Here is a 27,669-nt window from a genome sequence, read left to right on the forward strand (position 1 = left end):
TTCGCAGTTAAAACAGGAAGTTTGTGCGGGACATATTGAAGGACTCAGGGTGTGTTCCATTCAGAAGTGATCATCTTTATGCCCTTATTCCCTTTGAAGACTTTACCATCCACTGTGGAAGCTTTTGAGGGCTGAAAGGTGTGATGGACTCATAATTACCACTTCAGAAGTGGGAAGGAGGATAATTCCGACAGTACATGAAGGCAGCAGAAGTCCAATTTAGATTTTTACGGGGGCATTAATGAGTGTTGTTTTTGTATCATATAAGGGCTAAAATATCAACTAGCCCTTGCTTTTGTACACTGTAAAGAAATCCTGTTAAATTTATGGTAAAAAACTGGCAGCTGTGGTTGCCAGAAATTCACTCTAAAAAATACGGTGACCATGTTTCAGGCTTTACGGGATGTAATTTTGATGCCTGTATATTTTACGGTGCATTACCATTTATATTATTGAATGATATAAACTTAATACTTTTAACCTTCTGAAACTGTACAAATCTGCTTTTCATTTATAATGTATTGTTGTTACTCACTGTAGTATTTACAGAAAGGCACACGATGACATGAAGTTTATCAGTAGTGGCCTTTCCAAGAGCAATGACCAATAACCATGTAGAAACAGTGCTCAGTCACACAAACACAACATCATCAGGGTAACACATGTGAAATTTAAATAATGCAATAAACATGAACTAAACGACATCAAATATAACACAGAACACCCCAATATATATAACTCATATTAAAAATAAGAATATATAAAATATAATGAAATGTGATGTTAATGCAGGGAATTCTAGGAATGCCCGATTATTGTTTTTTTTTTTAACCGTAATTTTAAAGGTGCAGTATGTAAGATTCAGAAACCCTTGTTATTAATGACACCTGTGGCCGTTAAGTGAACTGCAGCAGCTACCTGTTGCTCGCGCTCGTGCACACACTCCATAGGGACGCAAGCGAGCATCGACCAAAACAATGACGTAACGTACAAAGAGACTGAACGTGATTCACCGGCATCATGCTGACAGATGAGGTAACATAATTAAAATGACACAGTTATGATTGTTTTACTACAAACTTTGAGACTAAACTAAAACTACTTATCAGCTAACATAGCATACTGATACACACATACAGCTACATACTGTCGAACTATACCAGACAGTTTACTGTTGCACTGTTATGTTGCACTATTGTATGTTTTGTATGTCATATGTTGTACTACGATCAAGAAACCAGCGTATTTGCTTAAATTTATCCTGTGTATCTGACTTTTAGTATAAAGAGAAGAAAGTTACGAAGCAAGGTAGCTTGCAATTCGTCAGTGTTAGCAGACAAGATCAAGTTAGCTAAAATGACACAGATCAATCCTTATGGCACTATATTTCACATGCTTTGCAGTTATGTAAGTTTACCTGTCCAATAAGAAGAACGCCAATTCAGGGTCGTTTTGATCCCCAAAACCGGACGAAGGTTCCTCCAGGAATCAAATGCCCTGTCGATGTTCACTCTAGTTTTCGCTCGACCGTGATCACGTTCCCGCTTAGCCAGATGGGATTCAGTAGATAAATGTTTTTGTTGTTGTTGTTGTTTTGGCTTTCTCAGAATTGTATAGGAGTCGGTGTTGTGCTGGGAGCCGGACGTTTGCTGGATTCCATCTCTAAGATAACGTTATCTAGTGTTGCAGTTTGTTGACACTGTTGAATAGTGGAAGAGAAGCACTGAGGCAAGGCTCTCGGGAGCACGCATAAATGTCACATCCTTTGGATTTTCCCGGCAAAAGCAACCCGCTCCCTTCACGTGAAAATCAGTCTACAGGCTTTAATAGGCAACCTAGGAAGTCCGGAAAGGGCTCATTTTTTAAGTTGCGTTACAAGCCGTTCACACATTGGCAAAAAATTGTGAATATTACATGAAAATTGTTACATACTGCACCTTTAACAATAATTTACTGTAAAAAGTACATGCACTCACTTGTTAAACATAATATACATTTTTACCGTTAATTATTCAGTAAAATCATACTTTTTACATCTAATTTTTGTACTGTAAAATTACATGTATTGTCTTTTTAAATATATTATACATTTTAACCGTATATTTTAAGGTAACTGCCCCAGTAACGGTTTTTTATTGTAGCATTTTTGCAGTCTTTAACTGTTAAAATTACGTACATTTTTTACAGTGTAAGAATAAACAGAATGAACATTAGGCAAATAATTTCATGCTACCCTCAATGAAGCTTTAATGAGAAAAACTCAAAATCTCTCAAGTAATTTTGCTTTTCATACACTCGGACATTCACACCAATTCTAAAATCTGACATGGTAAACTGGACCTCTAACAGCAAACATTTAGAAATATACATATCATAACTGTCTTTCAAACATAAATTATACATTTCCATTTATGCAAATAATAACTGACACAAAAAAAAAACAACCTTTGGAGCCCCTTCAATGAGGATCAACACTGAGCACAGTTCTTAAAGTATATTATGCTGATTATATGCAAATCAGAATGAAACATTATGTAATATGTGGTTATTGCACAGAGAGGTAATGTTTGTTCGAACAGGACTGCACTGCCCACGATCAGAGCAGAACGCTTTCACTTTTTGATGAGGTTGTTGCAGATCCAGTTCATACCGTCCTGTAAAATACACAGAGGAAATGGAGATTATTTTGATTTAGTAGAGGATTTCTTAAAATGTTACAGTGAAATTAGACTTGTACATTTTCTGAAGAAAACGTGAGTGGTGTTTGCACGTGCAAATGTTGCTGCCATGATGCTAGGAGCGTTCAGGGTGGTTACAAGGGTGTTCTACATGGTTGGCAGGGCATTGTGATGTGGTTGCTAGGGTGTTCTGGGTGGTTGCTAGAGCTTTGTAAGGTGGTTGCTAGATATTAGTATGAAGGTTTACATGTAGTGACACCACAACGCCATCTGCTGTTTCTCACCTGTACACCCTCTCCTGTGACTGCAGAACAGGCCTGTATCTGCCAGACTCTGTCTCTGTACGTGTGCAGGTTCAAACCCTCAGCAATCTCACTGGCTTGGGACGCTGTGGCCAGATCCTGCTTATTCGCAAAGATGAGGATGGGAACGCCAGCAAGGTTTTTCTCGTCTATCAGCTCTGATAGTTCCTACACACACACACACACACACACACACACACACACACACACACACACAACACACACACACACACACACACACACACACACACACACAGAAGTTTGTGAAAAATCTTGTATTTTGCATTTGCTTCACAGCTAACATAGGAACAAACAACCTTTATCCCGGGATGATTCTAGAAATAATATTTGCATATGATTTGATTTACTGCCTTACCAGTCCTGTTTCCTCAAACCGCTTCTTGTCAGAGCTGTCTATGACATAAATCTAAAGATGAACCAACAAACAAAGTCGCATCATGAAAACGTGTCTCATGTACATGCAAAATAACATGGTGACACTGAATTTCGTAATTATTCTAAAGTGAGTCACTTCTTACCAATAAATCTGTGTTTTCTAAGTATTTTTTCCAGAAGGGACGGATCTGTCTCTGTCCTCCGATGTCCCACATGTTCAGTTTCATACCATGAGATGCCACACTCTTGATGTTAAAGCCCTGAAAACAGCATAAAACATACATCATCGCAAGATGCTCATGTTCATCAATGCCCCCAAAATAATTTGCATGATTTTCAGGACAAACAGAAAACAACCGATACAACAGTATCTCACACTGAACCTACTGAAACACAAATGCTCTGTTCCTAAACCTAGTGAGCTGCCTCCATAGGCAGTATTTTAAGGTATCATAGGTGTGTATCGATGCAAAGGCTGCTCCGAATGGTTGGCAGATCATTCCTATGCAGTACATTTTCATGTCACCATCATAAGTTTTAATATATTTGATAAAATATTAAACACAAATTTTAAAGATGAAAAACTTCCAGAGTTCCAGAGCCAGAGTTCCACGACATGGCCGCCGAGCCAGAGTTTCACGTCAAGGCCACCGAGCCAGAGTTCCTCGTCATGGCGCTGAGCTAGCACCATCTTTTGCCCCGAATCCTCAGCCTGCTCCATGCCATGTCACAGCAACGCCTCAGCCTGCTCCATGCCACATCACAGCAACATCTGAGCCTGCTCCATGCCATGTCACAGCAACGCCTCAGCCTGCTCCATGCCACATCACAGCAACATCTGAGCCTGCTCCATGCCACGTCACAGCCACGCCTGAGCCTGCTCCATGCCACTTCACAGCCACGCCTGAGCCTGCTCCATGCCACATCACAGCCACGCCTCAGCCTGCTCCATGCCATGTCACAGCCACGCCTGAGCCTGCTCTATGCCACATCACAGCCATGCCTGAGACTGATCCATGCCACGTCACAGCAACACCTGAGCCTGCTCCATGCCATGTCACAGCCATGCCTGAGCCTGATTCATGCCACGTCACAGCCACGCCTGAGCCTGCTCCATGCCATGTCACAGCCACGCCTGAGCCTGCTCCGTGCCACGTCACAGCCAGGCCTTAGCCTGCTCCGTGCCACGTCACAGCCAGGCCTGAGCCTGCTCCGTGCCACGTCACAGCCAGGCCTGAGCCTGCTCCGTGCCACGTCACAGCCAGGCCTGAGCCTGCTCCGTGCCACGTCACAGCCACGCCTGAGCCTGCTCCGTGCCACGTCACAGCCACGCCTGAGCCTGCTCCATGTGTGTTTTGTTCATGTGTTGGGACGTCAGGAGCTGCCCTTAGTGGGGGGGATATGTCATGTGTATTTTGTATCATGTCTTTTATTTTGTCATTTTATTTTCATGTCTGTTTCATGTCATGTGGTTCCCTTGTCATGTGATTTCATGTTTCCCCTCCATGTTCATGTGTCTTGTTTTCATTAGTTTATTGTTTAATTATCTTGTTTAGAGTTCTGTTTGTTCATTGGTTTGTTCTCCCATATCCATGTATTTAAATCCTCATGTCTTCCATTGTCCTTTGTCTAGTATTGTATATGCTTGGTACGCTGTTCATGTCAGGTCAAGTTCATGTCAAAGTCAAGCTTATGTCAAGTCAAGTTCATGTTTATGTTTCAAGTTTATAGTTAGGGTTTTATTGGATTTCAATTTTGTTTAATAAATTGCACTTGGGTTCTTCAATTCGTCTTCATCTTCGTCATTGCCAGTGCCAGCAGCCACGTTACAGCAATAGTCTGACAGATGAACCTTTTGAGCATATGCTCCTTTTACATTACAACAGTAAGATATGCACCTCAGCTAAAGAATAGATGATGGACTATTACTAAGCAGTAAGGGTTAAAAGTATGTGTGTCAGAGTTTTGAGCTGTTAGCTTTGACCTAGTAATGTCATTGCTGTTGATTTCAGATTCATTATTGTTTGTTTATGTAATGTTTGTATTGTTTTAAGCACTTAAAATGAACTAGATATGTTTTAAAATATATTTCTTAGTACCTCACCAATGGTGTGTAGCTCACACTTAATTGCTTAATTGCTTCAAAGGATCAAATGGATGCCATCTCTAAGGGTCCTGCCCACAGGGTACACAATAGTTGAAATTGCTATATGTGCAGCAATATGGAACAAAGCCCATCACTCTACTGTTGCTGCTGATGCAGTGGAGTGCACTGCATGAAACTTGACATAAAACTTAACACAATCGTTCCTTGTGTGACTCGGTGGAACTCTGCTGTTTTAAAATATTTTGCTCTTTTAGAATATTCTTGCTGTTCAAAAGATAATATCTTGCACCTCAGCTTTAGAATAGGCGATGGATGGAATACATCATTCATGTAATGTTTAATGCAAAAATGTCATAAGGAGCTCTTTTTGTGAGGATCTTTTTGTTAGTAATAAAGAATGGTATACATTTTCTTCCTCTTTGTACTTTTATGTTAAAATGATTATCCTACTCAAATGCATGTGACATCAAATAAAATAGAATTAGGCTGAAAGTAATCCAAAAGTAATCAGATTAGATTACCCCAAAAAATTTAATCTATGAGATTACATTACTGATTGCATTTTTTTGTCATGTAATTTGTAATCAGTTCCTGATTACAATTCACATGTAATCCACCCAGCACTGACAATTTTTAGGAAAACTATTTGCTCTAGAAAGATTTTTTTTGCTTGTTTATTAGGTGCAACTTGTTACAAATCAAAAGGGAAATTGGAAATGCACACAGTAGTCATGCTCGGGTCTCTGGAGGTTAAGCTGGGATGGTTTTATGTACCTTTTGTTTTTATTTTTGGTTTGACTCACCTGTGTTGGTGTAATGGTGTTGAGGTCTTCTGAGGCCAGACACTTGAGTAGAGTGGTTTTGCCAGCATTATCTAAACCCAACAGAACTATCCTCAACTCCACCTCTGAAGATCCTTTCAGTTTCTGTATGATTGAAAGCAGGCCCTGAGGAATACAAAGGATACCATCGTTTAGCCAAACTGGACTACACTATAACTACATTACTGAACTTTTTCAATATTTTTTTTTCGTCAAATTTTGTTGCTCTTTTGTGCACCTTTTTATGTTAAAATAGTAGACAATGGACAAGAAATAATGGTGGGAAGCCAGATTCAAGCTTGTTGGCTTTGCATGGGCACCATGGCTCAAAGTGTCAGAGTATGGGCTTTAAATAATAAGCCACAGCTCTAACCAGTTTTTCCAGATCTGATTTAACCAACATGATCAAACACAGGAAATCGACATGTTGCTTCTGAAAGTTCATGTACCTTAAAATCATTCTGCTAATTTACTGACAAGCGCCATCCCCCATAAGACATTTTTGGATTAATTCAAGCGTGAAGACATTTCCCTCTATCGCTTCTGAGCTACCTCTGAGACACGGGTTCTGATCTCGTAGGAACCAGGAAATAATTGTGTTCACATAAACATCGGTGAAGCTGATTCGGAGGTTGCATTTTGGCTCTAAAATTTGTTACTCTAAAGTTTGGGTTTGGGTTAGGGGGTAAGGTTAATTAAATATGCATTCCTGTTGACTGTATTACATAATTAACAACTATAAATACAAGTCTCTTTTGGCACCATTCATTGGTTAATTTTCTTGAAAACTGTAAACACTGTGTTACATTTACATTTAGTCATTTAGCAGACTCTTTTATCCAAAGTGACTTACAAATGAGGAACATAGCAAGCAATTTGTCATACAAAGTTCAACAACATTTACAGTGTTGTACTGCCAAGCTCTCAAGGTGGCTGGAGTATTATAGGTGCTAGCGCAGAAGAAAGAGACAGAAAGAGACAGAAGTACTTTTTTTGTGTACAATAAGTGCAAGTTAATTTTAATAGTACGTGCAATTAGTGGACTGGTTAAGCGCTCGTGGAACAGATGTGTTTTCAGCTGGTTCTTGAATGCTGAGATGGTATCAGCAGATTGTGTGGATGTTGGAAGCTCATTCCACCACAGTGGAACAGAGACAGTGAAAGATTGTGAAATAGACTTTGAGCCTCTTTGTGATGGGACCACCAGGCGCCGCTTGTTCATAGATCGCAGAGAGCGAGTTGGAGCATAAACCTGGAGAAGTGAATTGAAGTAAGAAGGTGCAGTTCCATTGACTGTCCTGAAAGCCTTGAATTTGATGGGGGCAGCTACAGGTAGCCAGTGAAGTGAAATCAAGAGTGGGGTGACATGAGCCCTTTTTGACTGATTGAAGACCAGACACGCTGTAGCATTCTGGACCAACTGCAGTAGCTTAATTGTGTTCGCTGGGAGGCCAGCCAACAAAGCATTACAGTACTCCAGTCTTGAAATGACCATAGCTTGGACCAGGAGCTGTGCAGCATATTCAGACAGAAAAGGTCTGATTTCCTGATGTTGTAGAGCGCAAATCTGCAAGACCGGCGGTTGATGAGATGTGGGCGGTAAAATTAAGCTGATCATCTACCACCACTCCCAGGTTCCAAGCTGTTCTGGTTGGTGTTTAGTGTAGTTGAACCAAGATGAATAGTGAGGTTGTGGTCAACAGATGGGTTGGCTGGGATCACAAGGAGTTCTGTATTGGCAAGGCTGAGCTGAAGGTGGCGTTTCTTCATCCAGGCTGAAATGGAAAAGGCAGACTGGAACGACAGGTAGAGCTGCTTGTCATCTGCGTAGCAATGATAGGAAAAGCCATGTGCCTCAATGGTCAGTCCTAGTGATTTTGTGCATATCGAGAAGAGGAGGGGTCCAAGCACTGAGCACTTGAAGAACACCAGTGGTCAGCTGGTTTGACTTGGACAGCTCTCCTCTTCAGGAGACCTTGAAAGATCTGTGAATGAGCTAGGATTCAACCCATCCAAGCACAGTTCCTGTGAAGCCCAGTTTAGAGAGGGTGGACAGGAGAATCTTGTGGTTCACTGTGTTGAAAGCACAGAACTTTGTCTATGTGGCACTATTATCATTCCTCTGTTTGTTTTGAGTGACCCAATAAGACCTGCCCCAACAACGTTACTGTTTGATCAACAGCAATCGAGGGGTGTATTCGGAAAACCGTTTTGAAAATATTGTTTATTTTTGCAATTCCGTTAGGTGGCGCTAGTGTCGCAGAAATTACACACTTTAAATTTAACTCGTAATTCCAATTATTCAGAAAAGTATCACATAAAATGATAGTACATATAGATCTGAAAGGCAAGGAATCTTGCAGACAAGGGTGTTTTAACAAGCACAGATTAAGCCTTGTTCTTAACTGAGCAGAATATAACTCTTGAAACATGACTTAATCTGTGTTTGGGAAACTGGCAGTTTTCAGCCAAATTGTTGACCAATTGCAATGCCATCGAGCTAAGTTCTTCTTCCATGAAGAATGAAACACAGTGCAGTTTGTCAGGCCCTATTCATGCTGTAGAGGCTTACAGTAATGAGATTTATCTGGGTCATGTGACCCATCTCTGACTACTTTAGCCTCTTTCTTTATATAAGATAATGCTAATCATCACAGAACATAAGCTAAAGTGTACTCAAACCTAAGCAGTGCAGAATTTGTTTATATTTTTAAATGTACTACATTAACATGTATGCGTTTAGCAGACGCTTTTATCCAAAGTGTGTTTAAAGTAAACATTTTTATCAGTCTATGCATTCCCTGGGATTCAAACCCATGCCCACGGCCTGGCAAGTGCCATATTCTACAAGCTGAGCTACATGAATCAAAATAAAACTACTGAAAATTACTGTGCTCATTACAAAACAATGAGTGTGCAATTTATAATTAATTTTACAATCTATTATAAAGTGATTTTAAATAACATTCAGGGGTTTTAAAAAATAAAAGTTTACTTTGTATTTTTTTATTGTGATCATACTACAGAGAAAGTCAAACGTACCTTTGAAGCTTCACCCATCTTGACCTCTGATCGAACGTTCTGTCACGGTTGCATTACATTCTCCTCAAGTTTATGTATCTATGTGTATAATCACCATTACCACTTCCATATTATGTGTCTGTCATTGTGAGAGAGCACTCTGTGGTGTTGCTGTTAACAAGTGTAGATGGCTTAAGGAAAGGGGGATTAGGAGAAAGCGGAATTAGTGTCTCTCTCTCTCTCTCTCTCTCTCTCTCTCTCTCTCTCATTCCCACCCCCTCTGAGATAATTCCCACCCGGAATTATCTCTAGTAGCTTCTACTGGCAAGCTGAGGAGAATCGTGTTGACTTACAAACTCTGCTTTCAAACTATTACTACAGAGTTACCAATCCATTTCTATGCCTTTTCAATTACTTTAATTATTTCACATGAATTTTCCAAGCCTAAAAATCACAGTTATAAAATTCCCTGATAATTTCAAATTATCCATGACCATGGGAATTTGATTACTAACTATTAACTACAGCAGACAACAGTCTGTAGTCATGTTATCAGTTATGTTTCATTTGTCATAGATGTTCCTCCCAAAATCTCTTTGGAGAAATAAAATTGACAAAAATATATTTAAAATGTGGACAGTATAACTCAGACTTCTTCTTGGAAGAATCTGATGAGAAATGCTTGAGTTAATCTTGAAATCTCTGACTTTTTAGTGCAGACAACGGTCTCATGACAAATCATACTAATATATTGTATGATTTCGTACAACTTGGATTATACGATTTTACACCAACCAGTCACGTAAATTTCCCTCATCTCCTTCTAAATCCTATTATTTCCTTTTTTCCGTGGTACATAAAATGAATTAAAATCATGGTAAGGGGTTCCACGTTATGGTAAGGTTTAGGTATGGGGTTGGGGTTCAATTTTGTTTTTATTTAAAGATTAAAAAAAATTTTTTTTAAACTGATGTATCTCTTTCTTCTGTGACACAAACCAGGGCTTTATGAATTTGTGGTACAAAACAGCACTTTATAAGTAACAATCATGGTTATGTTTAGGGTCTGGGTAAGGTGTTACACTTTATTGTTAGGTTTAGGTTTGCAACAAATCACATTTTGTCTAACACGGAAGATAGGAAATATTGCTGCTTACAACCACATGAGAGAAGTGTATGTGATTGCTTCATATAAAAGATGTACATTCTTGCCAACCCAACCCGTACGAAACCGTATGATTTCGCCATCTCATGTGAATTAGTACTTTTCATGAGATTGGATTGGTGCAGGTCTTCTCTTGCCTTGCCTTGCCTTTATTATCCGTTTGTCAATTAATTTTAGAAATATTTATGTCTTGTTCCTGTATCATGTGACGTATTTTCAGCAGTCTTTATCTGAGGCAGGATTAAGTATTTATGGGTCATCCTCTCACCCGAGTATGTTCAGAGGTTACAATACAATACATAAACTGCTGTGATATGGCAAGCCATTTAAGCTTTTAATGCTCCCAGCATTACTCGTAACTGCATTTTTAGTAAAATTTCAATTAGATAGATCTACAATAGATTTTCTACTACTAAGAACTCTAATAACAGAGCTCTGCAATTAAATATATCTTTAATGTGATTTTTTACTCATAAAAATTCAGTTGTATAGCTCTGTAATTGGAATTCTTACTAGTAAAACTTCAATTACAGAGCTCTCTAATTGGAATTATTACTAGTAAAAAGCTAATTATAGAGCTCTCTAATTGGAAATCTTACTAGTAAACAATCAATTGTAAAGCTCTGTAATTGGAATTCTTACTTGTAAAAATGAAATTTCAGAGCTCTCTAATTGGAATTCTTACTAGTAAAAATTTTATTAAAGTGCTTACTAATTGGAATTCTTACTAGTAAAAATTAAGTTGTAGAGCTCTATAATTGCAATTCTTACTGGTAAAAATAAAAGTGTAAAGCTCTCTAATTGGAATTATTACAAGTAAAAATTGTATTACATTGCTTACTAATTGGAATTCTTACTAGTAAAAATGTAATTGTAAAGCTCTCTAATTGGAACTCTTTCTAGTTAAATTCAATGACAGAGTTCTCTAATTGGAATTTTTTACTAGTAAAAATTCAGTTGTAGAGCTCTATAATTGCAATTCTTACTAGTAAAATTTCAATTAGACAGAGGTCAATGTAGACCTATGTAACTGAAATTCTTATTAGTAAAAATGCAATTATGATGAGTAATGCTGGGAATATTAAAAGATAATTTGTTAATTTGGCTATCATAACGTGACCCAGTGTGGTAATCATTGAGCTTTCTTTGAAAATACACAACCCACTGGACAAGGGGGAAATTCCACAACTCAGAACTCAGAGCTCTTTACCATTTTTTTTATTGACTAATTTATTGACTATATTGCCTTTATTATCCGTTTATCAATATTGTAGAAATATTTATGTCTTGTTCCTGTATCATGTGACGTATTTTCAGCAGTCTTTATCTGAGGCAGGATTAAGTATTTCCGGGTCATCCTCTCACCTGGGTATGTTCAGAGGTTACAATACAGCAACTGCTGTGATATGGCAAGCCATTTTAGCTTTTAATGCTCCCAGCATTACTCGTTGTAACTGTAAAAGCTGCATTTTTAGTAAAATTTCAACTAGATAGATCTACAACAGATTTTCTACTAGTAAGAACTCTAATAACAGAGCTCTGCAATTAAAAATATCTTTAATGTAACTTTTTACTAGTAAAAATGTAATTGTATAGCTCTGTAATTGGAATTCTTACTAGAAAAATTTCAATTACAGATCTCTCTAATTGGAATTCTTACTAGTAAAAAGTGAATTATAGAGCTCTCTAATTGGAATTCTTACTAGTAAAAATTCAATTAGACAGAGGTCAATGTAGACCTCTGTAATTGAAATTCTTACTAGTAAAAATGCAATTATGATGAGTATCACTGGGAACATTAAAAGATAATTTGATAATTTGGCTGTCATACCGTGACCCAGTGTGGTAATCACTGAGCTTTCTATGAAAATACACAACCCAATGGACAAGGGGGAAATTCCACAACTCAGAGCTCTTTACCTTCTTTTTATTGACTAAGATAAAAAGTAAAGGGAGAGAGAGAAAAACCGAAGCTTTCAACGCTGCTGAGGGCAGCGTGACTTTTTGTTGAATCCTGAAAAAGGACTTTATGTTGGAAGCTGATGAGTTTTGTGTGAGAGCTGAAAAGCAACGAAAATAAATCATTCCTGAAGTGTGTAAGCTGGTTCCCACGTCCTTACTTGCCCTTTTATCTGACCTGAGAGTGTCACAGTGGTGCCAAAACCTGGGAGTAAGGAAAAAATCACCGTTATGGAGTCCTCGCTGCTGGCTGAGGTGATCAAGACACTCACTGTTATCCACCAAACCCAGCACCAGGCCCTACTGGATCTGCACATGGAGCAGGAGCAGCGGTTCCAGGTGCACCTTCAGACCCAGGCGGATGACCGGCAAGTGTTGCGGAGCTTGTTGCCCCAGGTGGAAACTGCAGCTGTGACCCCAGCCACAGCTTTGGCCATCCCCCACGTCACACTCATAAAGATGGGCCCACAGGATGACCGCGAGGCCTATATAGAGCTGTTTGAGAGGATGGCTGAGTCCTGGGGATGGCCCAACAACAAGTGGGCGGTCTGCCTCTTGGCGCTGTTGACCGGGGAGGCCCAGCTCACAGCCCAACATCTGCCGATGGCAGATCTCCTGGAGTATGAGAAGTAGCAGTGAGCCATCCTGCAGTGGGTTGTTCGCAGTCCAGAACAGCATCACCAGCGGTTCCGTTCTCTGACACTTGGTGAGCTCGGCCACCAGTTTGCCTTTGCTCAACAGGGTCTGAGACTCCTGCCGGCAGTGGTTGTTGACAGCAGAACTTGATGCCGTGCAGTAGTCAATCTGGTGGTGCTGAAGCAATTTATCACTCGGCTACTGAAGAGGATGGTGGTGGGATCCAGTGCCACCTCCCGGCGTCGCTGGATGTAGCTGTCTAGCTGGCTGAGGACCACTGGTTCAGGAGGCCGGCAAGCCCTCTTTTCTCTCTCTCTGTCTCTCTCTCTCTCCTTCTCTCCCTCCCCTTCCTCTTGTCCTTGTCCTGTTCCGACTCCCTGTAAATGGGAAGTTGTACCCCCTAAACCGGTTCCCTGGGGATATTTCATCCCACCGGTTTCCCCTATCTCTCTCCACTCTCTTCCCCAGGTGGATGAAACCGCTGCCACAGGTACAGGCGTGAAGCCTGGGCCGGTCTGCTGGGGCTGCAGGGAACCTGGGCACTTCCAGGACCGATGCCCAGCGATGGAGGTGGGGACATTGGTCCAGATACCCGACATGCCACAGGCCGACTCCGATTGAGCAGGAGTGTACCGGAAATCTGTGAGTATTAAGGGGGGTACATACCAAGTCTTGGTGGATTCAGGTTGTAATCAAACATCCATTCACCAAAGCTTGGTTCAATCTGAGGATTTGGGTACATGCCGAAGGGTGAAGGTAAGGTGTGTGCATGAGCATGTTCATAAAGACCCTTTAGTGATGGTCATAATTCAATTTCGGGGACAAAAGCATAGTGTCATAGTGAATTGGCCAGAATTTACAACTTTATTGAGGAGAATTTGTGTGGATGGGTCCTGTAGCAAAGTGTATTGGTGTGGGCCGGCGATTCGCTGGCTGGGGAGGTGGTGCCAGGACCGTCTACGTCGACTCCAGATCAGGATGACGCAAGGGAGGGGGAAGCCGTGGCTTACCCTGCCCTTAGAGGATTCCCTGAAGGGGATTTCCCTCTGGAGCAGATGCGAGACGAAACCCTTAGGCATGCCTTTGACCACATAAAAGCGATTGATGGTCAGCACCTCCAGCCAGACATTGCGCTATCATACCCATATTTTTTATTATTAAGGATCAGTTGTATCGAGAGATGCACAACACTCAGACAAAAGTAGATACAACACAATTGTTAGTACAGAAGAGCCGTAGGGAAATGTTTTTCCAGATGGCTCATTATAATCCAGTGGTGGGTCACTTAGGGCAGGAAAAAGCACTAAACCTTCTGATGGCCCATTTCTATTGGCCGGGCATTCACGGGGATGTTTGCATGTGGTGTGCGGCATGCCATGAATGTCAGCTGGTGAATCCCGTGGCCACCCCAAAAGCACCATTGCACCCACTTCCATTGATCGAGGTCCTCTTCGAAAGAATTGGCATGGACCTGGTTGGGCCATTAGAGTGGATGGCACACGGGCATCGCTTTGTGTTGGTTCTGGTGGACTATGCACTGCGATATCCGGAAGCAGTACCTCTGCGCAACATCTCAGCATGCAGTGTTGTGGAGGCACTCTTCAGAATAATCTACCTAGTGGGGATTCTGAAAGAAATCCTCACTGATCAGGGCACTACATTTATGTCACGTACACTACTCGAACTGTACAAATTATTGGGGATTAAATTGATTTGGACCAGCGTTTACCACCCCCAACAGACGGCTTGGTCGAACGATTTAATCAGACTTTTAATTATTTGCAGCACGAGAGGTCCCACAAGCCTCCACAGGGTTCTCCCCATTTGAGTAATTGTACGAGCGTCGACCTCATGGCGTGCTCGATGTCCTGCGGGAAAATTGGGCGGAGGGACCTTCAAACAGCAAAAAATGAAATTCAATACGTTCTTGACTTGAGAGCAAAACTCCACACACTGGGGCAATTAACACCGGAGAATTTGCTCCAGGCTCAAGAATGTCAAAGCCAGCTGTATAATTGGGGTACTTGGTTATGGGAATTTACACCGGGAGATAAAGTCCATGTATTGCTCCCCACATCGAGCTCTAAATTACTCGCCAAGTGGCAAGGACCCTTTGAGGTCACATGGCGAGTTGGGGAAGTCAATTATTAGGTTAAACGCACGGATAGAGGTGGTGCACGTCAGATTTACCACCTCAATCTCCTACAACCATGGAGAGAGGTGGTCCCTGTGACTTTGGCGACGGTGGTTCTGGAGAGGGAGGAGCTCGAACCAGAAGTGAACATAAAAGCCACCGATCGAGTCACCCCATTCACTTGCAGAGACCACCTCAACACCGTAACATGCCACGGAGGTTGCCAGGTTGCAAGGAGAATTTTCCGATGTGTTCTCGCTCCTTCCCGGTCGTACGAATCTCATAGAGCACCATATCAAAATGACCCCAGGTGTAGTGGTATGCAGTTGTCCCTACCGATTACCCAAAAACAAGTGGTTTGGGAAGAATTAAAGGCCATGCTAGATATGGGGGTAATAGAAGAATCCCACAGTGACTGGGCCAGCCTGGTGGTGTTGGTTTCGAAGAGCGACGACTCGGTCCAGTTCTGTGTGGATTATAGAAAAGTCAATGCGATGTCTAAATTTGAAATCAATGAACTGCTCGACTGGTTAGGCGCAGCTCGCTTTTTCAATTTAACAAAGGGATATTGTCAGATCCTCTTAACTCCCATGTCCCGTGAAAAGACGGCATTTTCCACACCATTCAAATTACACCAATTCGTGATGTTTCCGTTCGGTTTCTTCGGGGCCCTGGCTATATTTCAGCGGCTCATGGACAGAATCATCCGACGCACACTGCTTACAATGCTGCCTATCTGGATGATATCATTATTTACAGTAATGATTGGCAGCAGCACATGCAGCACCTGAGGGCTGCCCTGAGGTCGTTGAGATAAGTGGGACTCACGGCAAAACCAAAGAAGTGCACAATTGTGCAGGTGGAAGTACGATATCTGGGCTCCCACTTGAGACCTAAGACCAAAAAGGAGGTGAGACAGTTCCTGGGGCTGGCTGGCTATATTGTAGGTTTGTGCCGAATTATTCAACCGTCACCATCACGCTGACTGATCTGACTAAAAAGGGGGCACCAGATCTGGTCCAGTGAGTGGAGCCGTGTCAGCAGGCATTCACGCAGGTGAAAGCTGCACTTTGCGGCGGGCTGTTATTGCACTCTCCTGACTTCTCTCTCCCTTTTTTATTGCAGATGGACGCATCGGACAGGGGGTTGGTAGCAGTACTGTCCCAGATGGTGGAGGGGGAGGAGTGCCCCGTGCTGTACATTAGTCGCAAACTCACACTGAGGGAGACTATTTACAGCACAATAGAGAAGGAGTGTTTGGCCATCAAGTGGGCGGTCCTCACCCTCCGATACTATCTGTTGGGGCATGCTTTCACCCTCTGTTCAGACCAAGCCCCGCTCCATTGGCTCCATCACATGAAGGAGACCCATGCACAGATCACCCATTGGTATCTAGCTCTCCAGCCTTTTAAGTTCGAGGTGGTCCACAGGCCGGGGGCGCAGATGGCTGTTACAGATTTTCTCTCCAGAAATGGGGGGGGGGTGTAAGTGACAGGCCAGGGAGCCCTGGCCTGAGTCGGGTGATGGGGGTATGTGGTGAGCGACGTCTATGGAGAGTGAGGCCGAGAGATGAAGAACGGTAAGGATTGGCACCTGTGAGATTTGCAGTGAGAGTTTTGCTGAAAAGCAAATTGTGTGATACTGTAAAGTAGTGTGAAAATAAAGGGACGTGGATTGTTATCTGGCTCCTGCTTCCTCCATCAGAGAGAGTTACAGAACTTTGTCACAATAATACAATATAATATAATATAATATATTATAATGTAATATAATATAATATAATATAATGTTAAATGTTAAATGTTAAAGTCACTTTACTGGCTGGTGGAAAGTGTTGTAGCTACTTTACATGAGAAACAAAACATATACAAAGTATCGATTAACATTTTTTTAATGTAATTCTAACATTATTTGCAGCAATTAATTGCATATCAATATTTGCCTAAATGGCCCCCAAATAAAGATAATTCAATTCATAACAATCAAAATATCTATAAATATAATATGCATTATAAATTAAAAATGTCAAATAATTCAATAATATTACATTATTGTGTCAGACAAGTAAAGCATTAATTAGACTCTAGAGAAGTAAATATTTTGTTTGTTTTATTTCTATATCATTGAACAAAAGCCTATAATTGGCCTACTTTCCATAGCAATCCATTTTGCAATTGAGTTTATCAATCTGTCCCAGAAAGACAGGGACATCTTCACATGATGCTTTCTTGCGTTCCTGCGCTATTTCTGTTTATGCACACATGGGTCGGAATCAGATGTGCAAAAACCATATATGCCAGGTGTGCAATGCAGAGGGTGCCATGTAAAGGATGGCGCCAGCGGCTCACTTAAGGTGGTGCAATTGGCCTCCTCGACCCCTCCAACATCACCCCTCCCCCCCACCCCTGCTCAACGCCTATAATTGGCCTCCTCGACCACTCCAACATCACCCCCACCCTCTTACAATGGATGACACTCCCACCCCTCACTTTGCAGATACATGGGGCACAAAATTTAGTTTTGCATACCCGCTCGGAATTGTGTAGTTGCACCCCTGGTCGGATGGAACCATTTGGAGTGTCCAACTGTGGTTGTGTTGCATTTCACTGGTTTTTTAATGTCTCCAGCCTTAAACACTAGATTTTTAGGATGCTGTGCGAAATTAAATGCATTCAGAGTTGTCTTTGAACAGCTGTCAGTTTGTTGCCTGTACAGCTGGAGTTGCGCTGACTGCCCCCTGCTGACTGCGACATGCAAAAACACGAAGGAGGTGCTTCAAGCTTGAATTGCTCCATTGTTATGAAAATTCTTCATTATGGAATTTACGTATGGTCAGGGAAAATGATTGAGTTATTTTTTTAAATAGTTAATCACTGAATTAATGCATTAAATCGACAGCCTGAATAAGACAAACATACAATGTATTTAATATACATGAATACAAGATATACAAGACAATAGTGCTAATAAAACTATGCAGAACACTCGTGCCAGCATTCTTTTCTGTCACCACTGAAGTCGCTTTCCAGATCATCCACTTTCTCTGTTCTTCTGTGGAGGAACAAGCTTCCAACATTTGCTTAGACCTTCAGAACATTCATGAAACAGCTGAAGACACGCTTCTACAAATAGCGTTGGTGTTTGTATTGTGATGTTCTTCATTTTGTAAGTCATTTTGCATAAAAGCATGTAATTCAACATAAACTGAGGGTTTTCAGTGGTACGAACACTCGCTCTCATTAGTAACCGGAAATGGTGGTTACATTACTGTGGATGTTCTCTATATTCTGTTGCCTTTTTCTCATCCTGGCCTGACTCTGAACTGGAGGGAGAGACCAAGAGATGGTGTGAAAAGGGACGGCATGCAGTTGTACGATGGCAGATATGATGGGATCGTTTATATACGTACCTTGTCCTCTCCGGAGGGTGATCTTCATGACTATCGCTAACATGAGAAGAACACCAGCAGCTGCTCCGATACAAATCAATACAATCACCATAGCATTACTAGCTGACATCACAGCAGACAAGAGAACAAGAGTCAGATCACATATACTGCCTGTCACATAATCAATGTTCAATAAATCACCCTGCCTGTCTGTGTGAATAAAGTTCACGAAACCTGTGAAAATGTGATGCAAAAACACTTCAATTACCATTTACTGTAATTTTTAAATTAACAGAGAAGTTTCCACAAATGTTGCTGACTGTACAGTTGACTTCCACTGTTTTTGATATGCTCTTGATATTCAAAGTTTCATTTTGAATATCTGTAGTTAAATCCTTGTCCAGATGCCAGCTGAAGGAATTCATAATGCCTTTGGGGAGGTTATGAAGGCAGGTCACAGTCACGTCTGCACCCTCCTCCACTGTGGTGGAAGTGGTATTCAAGCTCACTAACACTGAAAAGGACAGGTAAAATGTCAAAGGTTACATTCAGATGTGGCACCTATAGTGTATAAATTAGATCTATTACCCTGTTTACACCTGGGTAGGTTTGCACCAGCAATGCGTAAGATCTCACTTAAGTTTGAGTGCAAAGTTCAAACTAAGGGCTGAATAACTGCTAGTTAGTCAGTGCTTAATTTGGTTCCACCACCTGTTCTTAAGATAAGACTTAGCTAGTGCGTCGTAAGCTCTCTGTAAAGCATTGTGTTTTCACATAATATGACGTTTATCATTATTGATCCAATAAGCAGCCTTTACATTTTTATACAGAAGTGTTCAGTTTTATCTTGTCATGGTTGATGTTCAAACCTTTTTGTCTCACATAACTGTCAATAGTAATAAATTACATTTCAATGGAAATATGATATGTAAAAAAATAAGTAAATCTAATAAAAAGTAGACCTACAAGTAAATAATATTCAGGTACTGTATCTAACATTAATAAGGGGCAATGAATAAATATTAAAAACAGACTGGAAAATTTTAACATTCATTCATTCGAACTTATAACCGTATTTTGTATGTGTAATATATTTTGTAGCTATGTCAGTAACACCGGGCGATGCACACAGCAAAGTGCACCTTTTAGATTGTTTTCATGCTAAAGAGCCGCTAAGAGGTATGTTTTTTTCCCCATGTTTTCTCTCATAAATGTAAATGAGTGCAAATGTCAAAATAATCATACATGTCTAAAAGATTGAAGTCTGTCGTGCAAAACATGAGCTCATTGATGTCATTCAATCAGTTTGCATTTTTATTTCAACCATTACTACTGATCAGAAGCTTCCGCAAATATTTAGTCTACACATAAGGTTTACGTTTGGTTTAATGGTGCAATGGTCAAATATTTCGTTTACACGTAGGGTTACATTTGGTTTAATGGTGCAACGCTCAAATATTTAGTTTACACGTAGGGTTACATTTGGTTTAATGGTGCAACGGTCAAATATTTAGTAGTGTGTCAGTTAGCTTAGTGCCCATTTACACCACAACTAGGCTAAGCTGTAACTTACGCACAGGTGGTGCAACCAGCCCTTTTATTAAGATGCGTCTCAGGTGATCCGATCACATGTGGTCAGACGACACACATGGCTGTTTACACCTGGTCGCTTAAATGTGTCTCCTGCGACCACTTATGTTCGGATTTCGAGAGGAGGGTCTCTGATTTCATGACGACATACATCAATCACTTTGTCATTGTGTAACTGCATGATAATAAACCGCAAAAAAGACAAAGAAAGCATGGAACAATGGCACACTGTTTCTTACAGATGTAGTTAAAATTTAATCTAAGCATCACCACATTTTGAGCAAGATATATTGGTTGTTTTAGTGAAGTACCAGTATTAACTGGAGAGTCAGATGTGTGTGCTTCTTATATATGTCTCTGCACATTGATATCAGACACACTGAAAATAATCTGTAAAGATCTCATGCTTGTATACATATTCGCTTTTTCAAATGTTCCGATCTAATGGTTATTTCCTTTTAAAGCCACATGTACAGTAACCAACAAAGTTTAAAACTCTTGTTTTAGCACAGTGGTTGATTGACAGGTGAGGGGTGGCGCTTCTGCTACGCATTCAGCATTTACTGCTTATTTTACAGATTAGCATTTACACCACAGATTTTTTCGGGGCGGATTTGATGCAAAATCGCAGGCTTACATCATTCATCCTTGTGCGTTTATGTCATGTCAGTAAATAGAATTTTGAAGGGTTGAAGGGGTACCTGGTTTATGCACCACATACCACTGTTTTTACCCCAGTCGCAGAAATACACAGCAGATATTGTGTTTAAAAAAGCAGATATGGGCAATTTAAAACTGCATCTAAAAGCAACTATAGGTACAGGGTACTACTATGTATATACATCTCAAGATGTTTCAAATATTACGATTACATAGCACAATAATATACAAATTAATTTGTTTAGCATGTAAAAATCCCCCCCAAAAATAAATAAATAAAAGAAAATTAAGAAAACTAAGGAAATTATTGTAATTGTGATATTGCATATTTCTGCATATTGTTTCCATGTTTAGTAAAGAATAATTCATCTCCATCATTCTTAAATCCTCATTTTGTGTAGTTATGTTACAGTCTTATTATTTGCAGTGCATATACCGGTTGTGACCAGGCTGTAGATTGTAATATAAAAATAATTAAATGATTACATTCACTACACTATTGCACTCATACCAGATATATCACTCATATTAAATTTATATGTGTAGTACAATACAAACATTAATGTGTACTGCATAATGCACTTGAATAATCATATTAAAATATGTAATTAAGAGTGTTGTTTATCTTATACAAAGCAAGTAATATCTTGGTTATAAATGTTTAAACAAACAATATAATATCAAGCACGTTATGACTCCAGCTCTGCAGGTGAATATCTCAGAATGATCACAGGCCATCCAGGTAACCTCAAAACATGAGATTCATCTGCGCAGAAGAGCAGTGATGTAAAACTTTCCTACGCGAGTTGCTTGCAATTTTAGGTTTCAACCACAGATGTCGCTAGAGAGCCCAAAGTTCTGTCGTGCTGCTTTAAAAGTGAGTAATTTTTACGCCACTAGTGTCACCGAACAGAATTGCAAAAATAAACATTGTTTTCAAACAGCTTTTTAAATACATCCCCCATCTGTCATTGATTGAACAAACAGATAGTCCTGACCCCAACTCACGCCATTGGTTGAGCCAGTGTTGTTGTATCGGGCTGGACAGGTTGCTCAAAACAAACAGGAATTTTTATAGCACCGCACAGACAATGTTTACAGTTTTTGAGAAAGTTTATCTATTAATGGATTACTTATAGTTGTTTCTACATATTAAGGGGGAATATGAGAACGTATTTTAACACAGAAAAAGTTACACACTTCAGCTTTAAACAGGTTTTCCAAAACACTCTCCCTGTCTGTCATTGGTCGACAGAAAGATACAGATTTACACAGTTTCTCATAAACTGCGTTATTTTCCCATGTATTCCACTTTTTGTAGAATAAAAAAAATATGTCTAATTTACAGGTATGTACAGTATATATAAATACATTTTTTTTGTATGGAAAACATTTCATTTAATTTAACTATGTATATAGAAGAAACTAGCCGAAAAATGCAATGTTATGCAATGCTTGCTCTATACATTTTTCAGTTGTGTCATTTTTTCTCAAATTTGTTTAATGTCAGCCAGCTAACACATGAAAACTATACAGCCATTTTTCGTAACAAAGTAACACATTTCATAGATGTGTTTTAAAGCAACATGACCATTAAAGTCAACATGAAATCAAAATTCCTGCTTTTATTGTGCAATATTCATCACCGAAGTTATTGTATACTGGTATTTTTTATCATATATTTTAATGACATTTTATTCAATAACTCAAAGGAAAACATAACTCACCACTGGTGCAGTTGATTGAATTGGATGAACACTGTGGACATGATGCTTGAGACCAGAGAAAAAAGATAAGACAAACAATTAATTACACATATATATATATATATATATATATATATATATATATATATATATATATATATATATATATATATATATATATATATAATGTCCCAAATTACAACACACAAACCAAAAAGGGAAATTAAAATCATTAAAGTGATGTGGGACAGAAAGGGAGAATACTTTGTGGAGGTTTCTCAGAATTTTTCTACTTTGAGAATTATCTTTACATTTCAGGCATTGAAGTGATACAAAATATACACCTACAGAGAAAGAGAGTGATAGAAAGAGAGAGAGAGAGAGAGAGAGACTGTTTGTACAGTAATCGACTCATTCTTACTATGCAATACATTACATGTCCCCATCATATATATTGTAAAGATAAAAAATTATATTATTTTTCTTTATGACAATTAGAATGGAATTCTGAATAATTTCACTTTGAATTGAGCAAATGTTGCAATTTTTGCTTTGCTTTGGGTGCTATGCATATCTAAAATGAAATATAATAATAATAATAAATGTTAATTTGTCTTTCCTTTCTCTAATTGAAATGTTTTAAACAAAATATTTTTTGTTTGTTTTAATTGGTAATCAACGTGAAGGTTTTTCCTGTCTTCAGTATTACATTACATTCAGTTAGTATTTTTTCATATCCTTTTAACTAACAAAAGCCAGTTCCTTTCATGACATCATCCTCCAGCAAGTGACATCAAAACAAACATCAGTAATTGTTAGTTCACACAAGGGTCTCAAATTCAAAGGGGTCATGAAGTGCTATTTTTTATAATGTTGTTATCTTCCTTGACATTCAATGGCACTGACAGCAGTAAAGAGAGAAAAAAATTACATTTGATAGGCTACAATTATGGAGCAACTCGTCATCTGCGAAGAGCATAAAAAACTAGCATGGGTGCAGTGACACTCAGTGTTTTCCCAAAGTTTAATAGCATAAGTTTTTATTTAAATGCATTTATATTTTCACTTTTAACAGCGAGGTAAATATACTGCACAAAATAATTATGGTGACTCCAGAGCAGCAGGCGCATCTCACTGAAACGGAAAATATGATTGTTTAGAAAATTTTCGTAAGTGTCTAAAACGAACATTCTGATTAGTAAGTCTTATTTCGTTCGTGCCTTCAGTTGCGGTTTTGCCTCCCGCTGCTCCGTGATCTGTACACTTGTTAATAATAATAATAATAATAATCACAATTCACTCAACAGTGCTGCAGCATCACCTCAGCATAATTACAGTTTTTTTGAATTGCTAAAACACTAAACCCCATTCTCTGAACCAAACGGTCAATTGCCTGAACCCATTTGTCGAATCAAACACTCTTTTGGGAAAACCTTAAACCATATTGGTCTACTTAGACACAATTTGCAGAACTCAGAAACACTTTTGGAGTAGTGGTGGAGTGGTGGTGGCATAGTGGACTAAAGCACATAACTGGTAAACTGGTAAGGTTGCTGGTTCAATCCCCATAGCCACCACCATTGTGTCCTTGAGCAAGGCACTTAACTCCAGGTTGCTCTAGGGGATTGTCCCTGTAATGAGTACACTGTAAGTCACTTTGGATAAAAGCATCTGCTAAATGTAACACTTTTTTCAAAACTCAAAGCACATTCTCATACTTAAAAGCTAATTTTGCATGGAGATGCATTTGTGATGCAAAATGATAAACACTGGCTGCAAAAGTTAAACACAATTTCAACACAGTTGTCATCATTTAAACACAACGACTCAAAACTGTTAGCACTTGTTTCTAACAATTAAACCAATTAGAGAGTGGCATATAAGCCAGTGCAAGTGGCAAGGGCTAGTTGAATGCTGACTTCAACAATGGATGGCAACTATTGACGAGGCAGAGGAGAAAGAGTTCGCGTCAGAGGTGGCAGACGACGATGACGAGGAGGAAGTTACATGTAAGAGGTGGTGGACAAGGAGTTCCAAGAGCACCAATTTCTGATGAAATTCGTGCCACCGTCATTGGACATGTCATTGTTCATGGGATGACGATGAGGGAAGCTGGACAACAGGTTCAACCAAACCTGAGCAGGTTCTCAGTGTCCACCATAGTGAGGACTTTCAGACAACATAACAGGTATAGTACAGTAATTGAATATTTACTGTATGCAAACATTTCAGTACAGTACATCACATTTCCAATAGTAAAGCGACTGGAGAACAATCTATGTATTGAAGTCAAGTCCATTACTCTTCTATCTTCACAGTACTGTATGTGTATGTAATTCCATCTTTGCTTTTTGTAGAACTGCAAGACTGCCTCAAGGAGGTGGCGCTACAGCAAGAGGCTCCCATTGTTGATATGGTCCTTCAAAATAATGCCATCTGCCTCAGAAATAAGAGACCAAGTAGTTGAAGATGATGGCAATTTTGAAGGTATCAACAGCATGAGCCTCTCCACCATTGATTGTATCTTGCAGAGGAACAGGGTATGCATGAAACGAGTGTACCGGGTACCTTTGAGCACAACTCTGAGAGTGAAAGAGCTACCCTTTCTGTATATGCAAGTAAGTGCACATTCCAACTGAGTTTTGGTTCTTACAGATCTTACTACATACAATACTATAAAACTGTCAAATGTCTGCACTATAATGTACTGTAAAGCAGGGCTGCATCCAGATACAAAGAACTGAAGAGGTCTGTCATTCTGTAGCACTCATGCTGCTACTGTAAACCTACAAAACCTTTTGTATATATTTTACATACAGAGAATATTTGACCTGAATTCAATGGAAAGGCCCCATGAGTATATTTATATTGATGAGGCTGGATTCAGTCTGATGAAAAGTCGTCGAAGGAACATAATTGGCCAGCGGGCCATTGTGGAAGTCCCTGGTCAGCGTTGAGGCAATGTGACCATTTGTGCGGCCATCAGTAACAGAGGGGTTCTCCACCGCCTTACCACCTTGGGGCCTTATAACACTCAACACCTCACATTCCTGGGTGGTCTTTGGCATCTCCTGTTTGACCGTGAGCTCCAAGATCATGGCCAGGCAGTGCATCCAGTCTATGTGGTTGTTTGGGACAACGTGAGCTTTCACCGTGGTGCCCAGGTCCGGGAGTGGTTCAACATCAACCAACATTTCTTGAATGTTTTCCTTGCATACTCTCTCCTTTTTTAAATCCAGTCGAAGAGTTCTTAACACTGAGATGAAAGGTCTATGACTGGAATCCCTACACCAGGGAAAATCTTCAGCAGGCAATGGAAATGGCCTGTGGTGATATAGGTGTGGAGTGTGATGACGCATGTTGTGAAATGTGTAAATACTAATGAGCAATGGTTTGTGATGTCACGAACAGACAGATTTCAAACCGAGACGTTTCAGCAGGGTGGCAACTATAAATGCTCTTTTTAGACTGGTAAGGAAGTTTTAAATTCTGAAATTTACAGTATGTTTTTATAGTACAGTTACCTCTTATATGTCTAAATTCAAGGCACATTTTATTCTCCATTTCATGACCCCTTTAAGGTTATTTTGATCATTTTTAACCATCTTTTGAAATTATCATACCGATTTCTGTTACATTGTCAAACAGGATGGAATGTTTTAGAGTGAGACAAAGCAAATATACAAATAAAACATCGCAGATTTCATCAAATCCTTTGCTAATACTTCCTTCACTGAGAAATTGGCTAACTCTAGCTCTTTTTCCGTTCATGTTCCTGCCATTGTGTAAAAAAAAAATTAAAGCATGCTGTCATTAATAGAGCTTAAGAGACTGATCTAGAGCAAAGCATATTTCTGAAAGTCTGGTATATCCTTTTATAAAAATACTTCCATAAATTACAACACTAAATTACAACGCATATTCTTCACCACATAAACATTTTAAAAGTTATTTCAAAAGATACAGCATGACAAGAATTATTTGCTAAACAAAGCATCTAAATCTCAATTATGTTAAACAATAATTAAATTGATCAATGTGAATATGTGTGGAATGAGCTTACAGAAATAAAAAAAGACAGTGATGAGCAGCGCTCTGCCAAATGCTCCCATGATTCCTCACTTTACCTAACATGAGAGGAATATGATTCAGGAGTTACAAAACTCATGTTAGTCATTGTTTGTCTTTCCTGATATATTCCCTTATGGAATCAAGATAAATGCATATGAAAACATAATATATAATATTAACTTTAATTATAAATTTTCTTACAAATGATAATAAAACAGAAAATCACCTTTGTTTGGCATTTCAGCTAAATTCAAAGCATTGTATACACATTGCAAATAGTATGTGCTATCTAAAGCCTACTGTAAATGACACTCTCTCTCTTTTATACACAAAATGACTAAAATACATATAAAAATATAGAGAACAATATTTTACTTGGTATTTTAAATCTGTATACTTACACTCCAGATGCATATAGATGAAGTGTTCAAAAGTGAGCTGTCACACAGACAGAAGAGTTCTGTTCACAGACGCACATATTTACTGATATAAACACAGATAATTATGCAAATCACCTCTGTGACATAGGAACATGAAAATATATTTTTATATAGACCTGACTACTTTGCTTACGTTGATGTACGCAGGATCCTGGCAACATGCAAGTGCCATTGAAAATATTGAATTGATAAACTCAACACTGTGTTAAAACAAATTTTTTGTAGATTGTATGCAATACTTTGAATTTATAAAGTACAAACAAAAATGTGTTTGTTTGCTTCAGTACCATTTGTAATAAAATGTAAGATCATTTAAGGTCATAAGTGGAATGAGTGTTTAAGGAAACAAGCCTGCAGTAAAATAATATATGGGGAAAAAAAACAGTTGATATTCAGAAAGTTACTGTTCATTATTCCATATCATAAGTAATGTTCCAGCAGAGGGAGGTAGATCCTAGCCATTGGCTGAAAAAGGTTTTCTATCATAGAATAAATACCTTCCACCTTCCATGATCTAGTATATTATATGTTCTTGGTCTTCCTTTCATTATCTTCCTCTGTCTTTCAATTATAGGCTACTTTTCCTCTAATTTGAG

General features: G+C 39.4%; 2 protein-coding genes across 2 annotated transcripts; both read right to left on the reverse strand.

Moving 5' to 3' along the window:
- Window positions 1-2,134: 2,134 nt before the first annotated feature.
- On the reverse strand, window positions 2,135-9,503 carry arl3l2 (ADP ribosylation factor like GTPase 3, like 2). Its single transcript, XM_051649471.1, has 6 exons — window positions 9,347-9,503; window positions 6,287-6,430; window positions 3,520-3,636; window positions 3,357-3,407; window positions 2,963-3,148; window positions 2,135-2,654 (listed from the first exon to the last, which is right to left on the reverse strand). Exons 1-6 carry the CDS (start codon window positions 9,362-9,364, stop codon window positions 2,613-2,615), a joined length of 558 nt encoding a protein of 185 aa, XP_051505431.1. The 5' UTR covers window positions 9,365-9,503; the 3' UTR covers window positions 2,135-2,612.
- Window positions 9,504-17,699: 8,196 nt separating this feature from the next.
- Window positions 17,700-27,077, reverse strand: LOC127412819 (uncharacterized). The gene is made up of 6 exons (XM_051649473.1): window positions 27,035-27,077; window positions 26,626-26,689; window positions 22,584-22,628; window positions 18,875-19,120; window positions 18,628-18,729; window positions 17,700-18,540 (listed from the first exon to the last, which is right to left on the reverse strand). Exons 2-6 carry the CDS (start codon window positions 26,672-26,674, stop codon window positions 18,458-18,460), a joined length of 525 nt encoding a protein of 174 aa, XP_051505433.1. The 5' UTR covers window positions 26,675-26,689; window positions 27,035-27,077; the 3' UTR covers window positions 17,700-18,457.
- Between the last annotated feature and the right edge of the window lie 592 nt (window positions 27,078-27,669).

This window comes from Myxocyprinus asiaticus, chromosome 22, assembly GCF_019703515.2.
Source record: "Myxocyprinus asiaticus isolate MX2 ecotype Aquarium Trade chromosome 22, UBuf_Myxa_2, whole genome shotgun sequence".
Classification (NCBI taxonomy): Eukaryota; Metazoa; Chordata; class Actinopteri; order Cypriniformes; family Catostomidae; genus Myxocyprinus; species Myxocyprinus asiaticus.

Bases quoted from the DNA above. Each gene is read 5' to 3' on its own strand.
- arl3l2 (XM_051649471.1), bottom strand. The intron at 3,408-3,519 runs GTAAGAAGTGAC...GTTCATCTTTAG, and splicing joins TAGAAAACACAGATTTATTG to ATTTATGTCATAGACAGCTC. The intron at 3,149-3,356 runs GTAAGGCAGTAA...GTGTGTGTGTAG, and splicing joins GGTTTGAGGAAACAGGACTG to GAACTATCAGAGCTGATAGA.
- LOC127412819 (XM_051649473.1), bottom strand. From the start codon at position 26,674: ATGGGAGCATTTGGCAGAGCGCTGCTCATCACTGTCTTTTTTTATTTC. The intron at 22,629-26,625 runs GTAAGCTCATTC...TCTGGTCTCAAG, and splicing joins CACTGTCTTTTTTTATTTCT to CATCATGTCCACAGTGTTCA. The intron at 18,730-18,874 runs GTAATTGAAGTG...CTGTGATGTCAG, and splicing joins TTTAAAAATTACAGTAAATG to CTAGTAATGCTATGGTGATT.